The sequence below is a fragment of the Prionailurus viverrinus genome, unplaced genomic scaffold (genome assembly GCF_022837055.1).
Source record: "Prionailurus viverrinus isolate Anna unplaced genomic scaffold, UM_Priviv_1.0 scaffold_35, whole genome shotgun sequence".
In the NCBI taxonomy this organism is placed as follows: domain Eukaryota; kingdom Metazoa; phylum Chordata; class Mammalia; order Carnivora; family Felidae; genus Prionailurus; species Prionailurus viverrinus.
The window spans coordinates 5,027,176-5,037,811 of NW_025927605.1; the positions used below are offsets into that span (position 1 = coordinate 5,027,176).

The 10,636-nt window shown below is 50.5% G+C and overlaps 1 protein-coding gene across 7 annotated transcripts in view; it reads right to left on the minus strand.

The window, feature by feature from the left end:
- Positions 1-7,268: 7,268 nt before the first annotated feature.
- Positions 7,269-10,636, minus strand: part of CDK12 (cyclin dependent kinase 12) — a 74,625-nt gene continuing 71,257 nt past the window's right edge. For 5 of the 7 annotated variants that reach the window (XR_007149409.1, XR_007149414.1, XM_047845544.1 and 2 more), the window contains one exon: positions 7,270-7,364. Coding sequence is in view for 2 of the 7 variants with exons in the window: in XM_047845544.1 (XP_047701500.1) it covers positions 7,340-7,364 (25 nt within the window). In the remaining 5 variants the exon portion in view is untranslated. Of the gene's footprint in view, positions 7,365-10,636 lie in introns of all 7 variants that reach the window. The other 2 variants (XR_007149411.1, XR_007149412.1) reach the window with 1 other exon arrangement.

Here is a 10,636-nt window from a genome sequence, read left to right on the forward strand (position 1 = left end):
AACCAAGGCTAAAAAAGGTAAAGTTACTTGCCCAGGTAACAAACCAAGTGGCAGGACTAGAAAGGCCCTCCGGCCTGGTTCCCGGATGCTCTTTCCACTGAGGCCTCACCGCAACACCTGGAGTAGGGAGCCACCATTTTGTGGCCAGACCACCCTCTGCTAGATTTGGGCACAGGTTCTCTAGCTCACAGAGGCCCGTGGGCTTCGTTTGAGCTCAGATCCTTGCCGTGTCCAGTGTTGTTTGGGCAGACCCTGTCCCTGCTTCCCCCTGAGACCTGGATTTAAGGCGCCTAGAGAGGCCTGCAGTCACCCGGGCTTGGCCCACGTGATCAGTGCTCCTGGAAGATGTCACCTTTCCCATTTTGCCAAGGCTTCTTCTGAAGTTCTCAGTCCATCACTGTGCTCCCTCCCCACCCCAAACCCTCCAGACTTTCGGGTTAGGGTGCAAAATTTTTGCCAAGGGCAGGTCCCAAGACCCGCGGCGTTCATGGCCCAGGGCGGGCGCCTTGGGCGGTAGCACTGAACCTGGCCCGCCACAGCTCCGCTCCTCCTTTGGGCCCTCCCCGCCCACGAAGGGGGGCAAAGGCTGCCCCTGCCCTTCCTCCTTGACCTGTCCAGCGGGCCGCAGCGGGGCACCGAGGGGCCGGCAGCCCGAAGAGCGGCTGGGGGCGAGGGCCGGGCAAGGGGTCCGCAGATGCCGCCTCGGCCCCCCTTCCCTGACCGGGGCCCCCACGGTGTCGGGGAGCAGGAGGAATCAATCAGGATAATGAAGCCGCAGCCTGCCACGCACCGCGGGGGCACTGAGGAGCCGGGGCCAGTGCCAAGTCCGCCAGACGGTTCGGAGGAGCCGAGCCCGGCACGGCCCGGCGGCGGCGGCGGCGGCGGCGGAGGAAACCCGGGGCCGACGCGGAGGCCGGACGTAGCACCGCGCAGGTCCTTGGCAACAGCGCCTTGGCAACCGGGACGCCCGAGAGGAATCTTAAAGCTGCAGAGCCTCCTTTCCTCATCGCTGCCTCCTCCTGGACCTCAGGGAAAAGGGTCGTGCCCAGAGTTAGTGGTGGGAGTCAGGCCCTGTGCCTCTCGGGACTTGGGGGTCCAACTCATACCCTTACTCCTTCATTCATCAAATGTAGATTGAACCTACGTGCCCAAGCACGGGCTAGACACTGGGGAGGGGAACGGGCTGTGATTAAAAACATGAACAAAGTCCTGCCAAGAGGAGTTCACAGTCTAGCGCGCAAGGCAGACCAGACTGGCTGAGGTGAGCAAAACCCCGTACTACCCAGGATGAAGGGGCTTAGGCTGGAGGGCTGAGGGGCTATTACAAAATAATCCTGCAGCACCTGCTTTGTTCTAGGCCGTGGGTTAGTTTGTTCCTGGACTGTGCTATTATCCCTCCAAAAGTCCTGTGAGATGGGTATTATTTTCATTACCATCATTTTCGATCCTATTTTAAAGAAGAATAATCAGGGGCACCTGGGTGGCTCAGTCAGTTAAGCCTCAGACTCTTAATTTCCGCTCAGGTCACGATCTCATGATTAGTGAGATCGAGCCCCTCATTGGTCTTTGCACTGGCAGTACAGAGCCTGCTTGGGATTCCCCCACGCTCTGCTCCTCCCCTACTCACACGCACTCTCTCTCAAAATAAATAAGTAAACATTGGAAAAAAAAAAAAAAGATGAACAATCAGAGGTCCAGAGTGGCAAAGGGACTTTTCCAAAATCTGATATTATGTTTTGGACAATTTAGGACTTTTGACTCTGGCCAACTTTCATTGCAGCATGATGTCTGGAAGGTTAGACCTGAGTGAGGACTTCCCAATACAAATCATGTAGGAAATGAGGAGAAAGAGTAGCTGAAGGTAGAGATGGCTACTTCTCTCTTCTGCTGCCCACTAGACCAACCTTGTCTGCATGGCAGGCCTATATGTAAGCAGAGACAACTAGAAGGGGTGACCTCCAGAGGTCCCCCTGGTTCTGCAATGTCTCCTGCCTGAAGTCTAGGCACTGTGCCACCCTTCTGGGCAGCAGTATTTGGCAGGGGGCTGCAAACTAGGGGAGATTCCAGCCTTCTGAAACAAGGGGTCAGGGATGATGGGGGAGGATTAAAGGGGTGGGAAGGGGCTTTGGCAAAAGAAAGCCAGAGTCAATATCAATAGGAAGACTGGGCTTCATCTTCCCTTCTCTTGTCCACCTATCTTTCTCTTTCTGCACATCCCTTCAGGTAAGAAATTTGTGCCAGGGCCTGGGGTAGGCTCAGAGACCTTTGGGAAGGCAAAAAATCACGCTGACTTTATAGCCAGACTCATCTGGTTTCAAATCCTGGCTCTGCCACTTATCAGCTATGTGAGCTTGGGCAGGTGATTCAGTCTCCCTGAACCTCACTCAGTTTCCTCCTCTGTAGAGTACAGACATTAGTATCTACCTTTCAGGGCTATTGTGAGACTTAAATGCATTGAGAAAAATGTATGTATGGTGTCGAGCACATGGTAGATGCTTAACAAATGATAACTTTAAAGACCTCTTTATTTTGATAGTCTGATAATGGCTCCCAAAGATATATCTACCTCTTAATCCCTGGAATCTGTGAATGTTACCATTCTGGAAAAGAAGATCTTTGTAGATGAGATTAAATTAAGAATCTTGAGATGCAGAGGGGGGGCCTGGGTTGCTCTGTCGGTTAAGCGTCTGACTGGCTCAGGTCATGATCTCATGGTTCGTGAGTTTGAGCCCTGAGTCAGGCTCTGTGCTGACAGTTTGGTGCCTGCTTTAGATTCTGTCTCACTCTCTCTGCCCCTCCTCTGCTCATGTTTTCTCTCGCCTGCGCTCTCTCTTTCTCAAATAAATAAACATTAAAAAAAAAAAAAGAATCTTGAGATGCAGAGATTATTCTGGATCATCTAGGTGGGCTCTAAATGCCACCACAAGTGTCCTTATAAGAGAGAGGCAGAGGAAGATTATACACACAGAGAAGAATAAAAGGTGATGTGAAGACAGAGGAAGAAATTGGGAGTGATGCAGTCACAAGCAAATAAATGCCAAAGACCACTAGAAGCTGAAAGAATAGATTCTCCCTTAGGGCTTCCAGAGAGAGAGCACAGCCCTGCCAACACCTTGATTTTGGCCCAGTGAAACTGATGTTGAACTACTGGCCTCCAGAAATGTGAGTGAATAAATTTGTTGGTTTTTGTTTTTGTTTTTGTTTTGTTTTGTTTTTAAGCAACCAAAGTTGTGGTAATTTGTTACAGAAGCTATGGAAAATGAATACATTTACAATGGAGTTTCCAGCTTTTTTTTTTTAAGTTTATTTATTTATTTTAAGAGAGAGAGAGAAGGCACAAGCAGGGGAGGGGCAGAGAGGGGGAGAAAGAGAGAATCTCAAGCAGGCTCTGCACTGTCAGCTTAGAGCCTGACTCGGGTTCAATCTCTCAAACCACAAGATCACGACCTGAGTCAAAATCAAGAGTCAGATGCTTAAGCTTAACCAACAGAGCCACCCAGGAGCCCCAGTGGAGATTCCATCTTGAACAAAACCCAGTACCTTCCCTCTAGGAGTTCAAAGTCCAATGGGAAATGAGAGAACTAAACAGTGCATAGGGATGCCCAGAAGGTAGAAGAGGAAGGTAGGTAAGGCTGTTGGAGTTAGGGAAGGAATTAGCCAGGTGAGGGGCTAAAGCAGGAAGGGCATTCCAAGCAGAGGAAACAGTGTCAGTAAAGGGGTAGGGAAGAACATTGACTTTAGAAGACTGTCCATGTTTGGGAGGACAGGTGCATGGGGATGTAGGGGGTGGTATGACAGAACTGCTGAGGTAGTTGGCAGGGGCAAGAGGGCCAAGTAGTTTCCAACCCAGAATGGAATCAACCCCTCCACTTTGTGCTGCACTGGGCTTCAAATCAGAGAATGCTAGACTGACCCTAGGCCTTAGAGACCATCCAGTGCAGTCCTCCCATTTCACACATAGGGAAATTGAGGCCCATAGAGAGTGAGTTCATCGAGGGAATAAGCTACAATAAGATGGCTACACTCTGGCCTCTCTCTTGAGCCTCCCTCTTGAGTGTTCCATGTCTGAGGGTCTCAGAGATGCTGCCTGATGGTCCCTCTGTAGAACACATCCAAAAAACACAAGCCCTGTGGTCTCTAAACAAAGGGAGTGATTTGCATATTATTTGCATGTTGCTAATTAGATGAGAGAAGCAGATTCACTTAGCCTTCTCCCTTTGTGTCCCCCTGTCCTATGTCCTTCTCATGGAGTTCTTCTTCCTCATCCATCTGTTGACCTCAGCAACTTCTCCCATAACTCCAGCCCAAGCCTCTCCCCCAAAGGCCCCTTACTCAGCTCCTGCACAACCCCTTCTGTATTAAGTATTTGGTCCTGTCTGGAAAAAGTACCTGGTGGGTCTTTAGTCTGAGTGGAGGATCTTGGAGCAGGTTATGGTGGAAAGGGAGGTGAGGGGTGTTCCAGTTTGAAGTTTTCTCTGGGAATGGGAAACAGTGAGCTCTGTCTCCTTATAGTCCAGGGGCTATCTGAATGGGGCTATGGAGTTGGAGGGGGGGGAGAGTGCTCCTTGGGGATCTGGTGGGCAGGTGCCAGCTGCATGCCCCAGGCCTGCCCCAAGCCTCTTGGCTGGCAGCCACACCAGTCCGTGAAGAAGCTGGCTTCTTTGAGGAAGGAGGATTCCTGGGGAAGGTCAGGAAGCATCCCTTGGCCTGGCAGTCTAACATGGAAAAGGCTGAGGTTACCATGAGAGTTCCTGTGGGTCCTTCAATGGGGACAGCACATCCAGATTCTTAATGGCTGTCATCAACCTAGCTCAGAAAAAATGTGAGGCGCTGTGCTCAACTGAGCAGTGTCTCCTTGAGGGTAGGCACTCAGTAAATGTTTTCTGATAATGAGGGGCCACCTGTCTCATGAGAACAGGTAAGGAGGAAAGGGGGCCACAGAGAGGCATAGATTCTGCCTCTCTCACCTCTCATTAGCCTCCTCTTTCCTCTGAAATCAAAGGTATGCCCAGCGCCTCTCCCAAGTGAGATGTATAGGCTTGTCATATGATGACCACCAGAGAAGGCACCACACTGTAATCAAGACAGGTGCACAGGATGAGCACAGGTATCCCTAACCCCTATGCTGGCAGAGTTGCTGTGGCGCTTCATCACCATCATGGCTGACTCAAGGTAGCTGCCAGGAGCTGGGGAACATTGGTGCATTAGGATTCATGGAAAAACATGGCTCAGGCTAACAACTTGGGAAACCAACCTGGTTAGGACAGTGGTCTGGATGTGGGAAGACTGCTCTGCATATGTGAATAATTCTTCTCCGTGCATGGGTAATAAGTGAGCTGCATGTACACATGCTCCACGGGGCTTCAGCAAGCATCCTGACCTGCATGCACATATCCCAGCGCGCACAAGTGTATACTGCACAGGAGTGTCTTCATGGAATTCCATCTTCCTTCTTTCCTCCTCTGGGTCTTCTCTTCTTGTTTCCTGGTAAAATGGGAAGTGGCGTAGGAATATTAGTTTCACTATCCCCAGCCTTGATCCCTTGTGTTGAAGTTCCCTGCTTCCATTTGCCCATGACAGCAACTGGTGGATTCCCTCTTGGTCTTGAGTTGAGGGATCCCAGCTCCTGGGATGACCATCTTGCATCAATTCCTCTGACCTGGTGTGTACCATGCCACTTCCTCATCTAGTGTCCAAGTCGAGGGGAGAGGTGAGAGGAACTAGGGTGATGCTACAGGAGTGGGAATAGGAAGGGTGGATCAGATACTGTTCGATTTTGCCTGGGTCCCTCTGGAGCACTGCTGCTCATTTAAAATTCCGATTTAAAGCCGAGCGGCTCTTTAAATTTCCACATTAGCATGCCGCCCTGATGCCAGGCCAAGATGTTGGGATGGATTTGGCAGGAACGCCTCTAACAGCGGCAAGCAGCAGCATTTGCCAGCAATAAAACAACGCATGAATAAAAGAAAGCCGGCTTGGCAGTAGCAGCAGCCCAGGTAGCTGGGTGAGCCCAGGAGGGGCCCTCATATTTGGGGCTCAGAGGCATGAAGGCTTGTACAGGGGCATGTGTGAGTATAGGCCTCTGTGGCGGTCTTGCCTTCCACCCTCACCCTCAATCTGTGCCTGCGGTGGAATTTGGGGTGAGGGCCCAGGCAGGATTGGGGTTTCTCCCCTGTGCCTGTCCCACCTCCTTCCCCACAGGCTTATCTTCTTTGAGGAGACAGATGTTGCCTTTGATGAGGACATAGGGACTTGGCCCAGAGCCTGAGTTGTCCTACTTCATTAGGGACCCAGAGAACAGGTGGGGTCAGAGAGAGCAACAATGCCTAGAGTGGCTTCCAGATCCATGACCCCAGGTACTGGGGTGCTGGGGGGCACTGTCAGGACAAGGCTACTGGGTCAAAGACACCATGAGGACTGAGTATTGATGCCAAGCTGGGTGGGAGAGATGCTCTGGGATGGGCAGTTGGCTAGAATTGGGAGTGGTCTGGGAGAGGAAGGGGCTGCCAAGCCTGATGTAACATTAACTTCCTGCAGATTCAGGTATTTTGTTTGAGGTCAGATGGCAAGGGCAGCAAAGATGTCAGACAAAGCCCCTGGGCTGAAGGCTGGGCACCTCCTAGAGGTCATTTTGTCCATTCCCTGCTTCCCAGGGTCTAGAGACTACAGCCCCAAAGGACTGGCTGCTGGCTCCTGTGTTCCTCTGCTCCAATCACCTAGCTGAGGATCATCACTATCACCCCAGACATTTCAAAGAACAAGCAGATTGTCTTGTTCTCACCATCTATCCCTCCTACTTGGTCAAACCATCTCCTTCTCTGAAGTCCAGGGGAACGGGACAGGAGCAAACAGAGGAGTGGCAACAGATGGTCTCTGCAGTCTCAGCTAAGGCAGAAAAGAGAGGTTTTCTTCAGAGCACCCTTTTCTGATGGAACTCCTCTCCTCCAGCTCATGAGTGATTTCAGGACCCACATGGAGAGTTGTTGGGACTTTGAATTCTCTCCATCCCTGGAAAAGCTGGAGAGCATACAGGCAGGTCCAGGCACTGGTAAGGTAGGGGCCTCATATCCTGAAACTTGGTTTAGTCCTGTCCTGATGGATTTCTCCCCTCCCAGGGAGAATGAGGTGGCCTGACCTCCCAGGCACCCTGTTCTCTGGTTCATACATTGGGGATGACTCAACTCTGGGGTGAGGAAGTGGATAAAAAATTGAGTTTAGGCCAGAGGGATGTCCTTTTGTCATTTATTCATTCATCCAACAAATATTTACCAAATAGTTGCTTTATGCTAGGCACTGTGCTGGGCACTGGGAGCACTTTGGTGAATACAGATAGACGTGGTCACTGTCCTCGTGGAACTTTCCATCTGGTGGGGGAAACAGGATTATTATTATTCAAATGACTGCACAAATAAGTGTGAAATCACTGTTCTAAGTGCTCTGAAAGAAGAATATACAGTACCGTGAAAGTGTATAATCGGGGGACTTGGCTGAGTCCAAGGAGTTGAGGATGAGCTTGCAAAGGAGACAGAGAAAGAGCAGCCAGAGTGTAGAAGAATTGGCAGTGAAATCATAGAATCAAAGGGGAAGTTGGTCAATTGTGTTGAGAGATGCTGAGAGCTCATGAGACACCTATTCACCCTGACACCTCACCTGCTAGTTGTGAGTACAGGTATGGGAAGTCTCTGGCATTGTGCCTGGCTCACAGTTGGTGCTCTGTAATGTTAGCTCCCTTTCCCCCCTCCCCAAGCTGAGTCCTCCCTCCAGGGACCCTAGATTTCTGAAACAAAGGGGCCGCTTAGTCTCAGCCTCCTCTGTCAACTCAGACCCCAACCCCTAGCCATCCAGTCCTCAGTGAGGGATTCTGGGCTCCTCCCTGCCTCTTCACATTGGTCCCATGGAGCCCTACCATTTCCTAACCTATTTCCTCCTTTGTGTTGGCATTCCATGAAGAGGGGCTGGGGGCTGGGTCTCAGAGAAAGATGTCATCCTGGCTCTGCTTCTGGGCTGAGTCTGAGAAGGGAAGAGTGTTGGAATCCTCAGCAGCTCCCAAAGCTGCCCAGGGTGAATCTGAGTGTCTTAGGTAAGGAGCGGGAGTAGTTGGGGAGATGGGAGGGGGGCTGCCCACCCAAGGCGGCGTAGAGCCCAGAGCCTTTTCCATTGCAGACACCCCATCTGTCTCCCACAGAAGGCTCGGGTTGGAGGAGGTGCCGAAAAGGGGGGTATGGAGGGTGAAATTGTACAGTCTGTGATCTAGTATGACGGCAGTGAAGGTGCTGACTGGGGAGAAGGGTGGAGGGTCAGGGTGGGGTGTTGGCTGGGAGAACTAGAGGTCAGAAGCTGGGACTGGAGGTGGGGAAGATGACAGGGATACTCTGTGCTACCCTCCATAAGGAGCCCTGTGTTTGATTTTGATTTATAGCTCCCCACCCCAATGACCACAGGGCAAAGAATCACACCCCTCTAGTCAACAAACCAGTAGTGTTCCTAAGCCAAGGACCGGGCTGGATTCATAGCATCTCCCTCTCTCCAGCAGTCAGACCTTTTCCAGACCTTAAAATAATATTTATTTAAATTTGGCAGTTTTCGGGGAGCCTGGGTGGCGCAGTCGGTTAAGCGTCCGACTTCAGCCAGGTCACGATCTCACGGTCCGGGAGTTCGAGCCCCGCGTCAGGCTCTGGGCTGACGGCTCAGAGCCTGGAGCCTGTTTCTGATTCTGTGTCTCCCTCTCTCTCTGCCCCTCCCCCGTTCATGCTCTGTCTCTCTCTGTCCCAAAAATAAATAAACGTTGAAAAAAAAAATTAAATTTGGCAGTTTTCAGAGTGTTTCCTTTCACATATCACTTTAATTGATCCCGCTAAAATCTAGGGAGGTAAACATTATCATTCTTGATCTATAGATGAAGCAACAAGGAGTTTGAATAATTAAGTGGGGGCACCTGGGTGGCTCAGTCAGTTAAGCATCCAACTCTTGGTTTCAGCTCAGGTCATGATCTCATGGTTTGTGAGTTCAAGCCCCACATCAGGCTCTGTGCTGACAGCATGGAGCCTGCTTGGGATTCTCTCTCCCTCTCTCTCTCAAAATAGGTAAATAAACTTAAAAATTAAAAAAAAAAAAAGATTAAGTGAATAACCTGGATCACAGGAGAGTAAGGAGAGGGGGCCTAACCTAAGTGTTCTGACATGCAGCCACTAAGTTATCCTTAGGCCTTCCTTGCTCCTCATTTTTGGTGATTCTGTACAGCCCCCACTGCCAGGTCAGGTTGGGGTTTTCTAGTAGATAGCTCAGAATAACTCCTTCCCTGTGACTGACAAACTTTGAGACATACCCAGGCCTTTGGGAGACACATACATCCACATAGCTCCCACTCCTGGATACCAACATCCTGACACTAGGAAACTGGACATCCCCAGAGGGATGGGCCTCCCACATATAGAAATATGAGAGGGCTCTAGACTGGAAGTGGTCAGGAAATGAAGGCAAGGGAGGGGGTGGGGAGTGGAAATTGCCAGCCCAGTTAGTTGCCCTGTTATGGTCCACTCCAGGTCCTGAGTAGACCCTTGGGAATCCCTGTGGACACCCCCTCCCCACAATCCAAATTCTTTCTTTTTTTTTTTTATATTTTATTTATTTATTTATTTATTTTTTTGAGAGAGAGAAAGAGAAAGTGAAAGAGTATGAGCAGGGGAGGGACAGAGAGAGAGGTAAACACAGAACCTGAAGTAGGCTCCAGGCTCTGAGCTGTCAGCACAGAGCCAGACACGGGGCTTGAACCCACAAACTGTGAGATCAGGACCTGAGCCGAAGTCAGGAGCTTAACCGACTTAGCCACCCAGGCACCCCCCCCTCCACATCCCAAGTTCTAAATACTCCCCCCACCACCTATATTTAAGAGAATATGATTCCACAGCTTTCCTACCTACTCCAGTCTTTTTTCCCACTCTTCCCTTTGGAAGTTCTTCCTCAGGTATAACTTTATTTCTTCAGGCTACAGCTTAATCCCTTTAAAAGCCCTTTAAAACAGGTGCCAAGGGAACCCAAGACAGGGCTTGGGTTATTAAATATAAATAGACAGGGGAGGGGAACTGAATATAGTCAGATATTTTATCTCTCAGTCCCTGCAAGTTATTGGGAAGAAGGCACTAGTGGTTGCTAAGCAACAGGTCTCCATAGAGGACAAGGCGTGAGAGGAAAAAGCCTCTTTTGAATATTGAGGTGAGAGGGTAGGGAAGGTGGGGTCAAAGGGCTATGGACCGGCAGGTCTCAGGCTACGGGAATGATTGGTTTGTCCTCCAAGAACAGCCCTATTCCCCAGGCCTTAGTAAACTCCGCCTTTACAGTTTTTCGGATTGGTGGAAGGAGGAAGGCCTCAGGCGCTCCTCCCTTCCTGCCAGGAGGAGGGAACCTGGTTTCCATAGCAACCCAGAAACAATCCTGGCCTTGTTTTGCTTATGGCTTCTCTGTAACCCCCTTATGGAGCACCAACTATCATGGACCCTTTTCTCTGACCCCCAACTTCTGATTTGAGGGGGAGTGCCCATAGAAAGATTAGGGGTGGGAGTGCCATAGAGTTGGTCTCACTTGGCCCTGAAGTGACCTATTAAGACTCTAAAGAGGGGGTGACTTTTAGGGGAAAAGG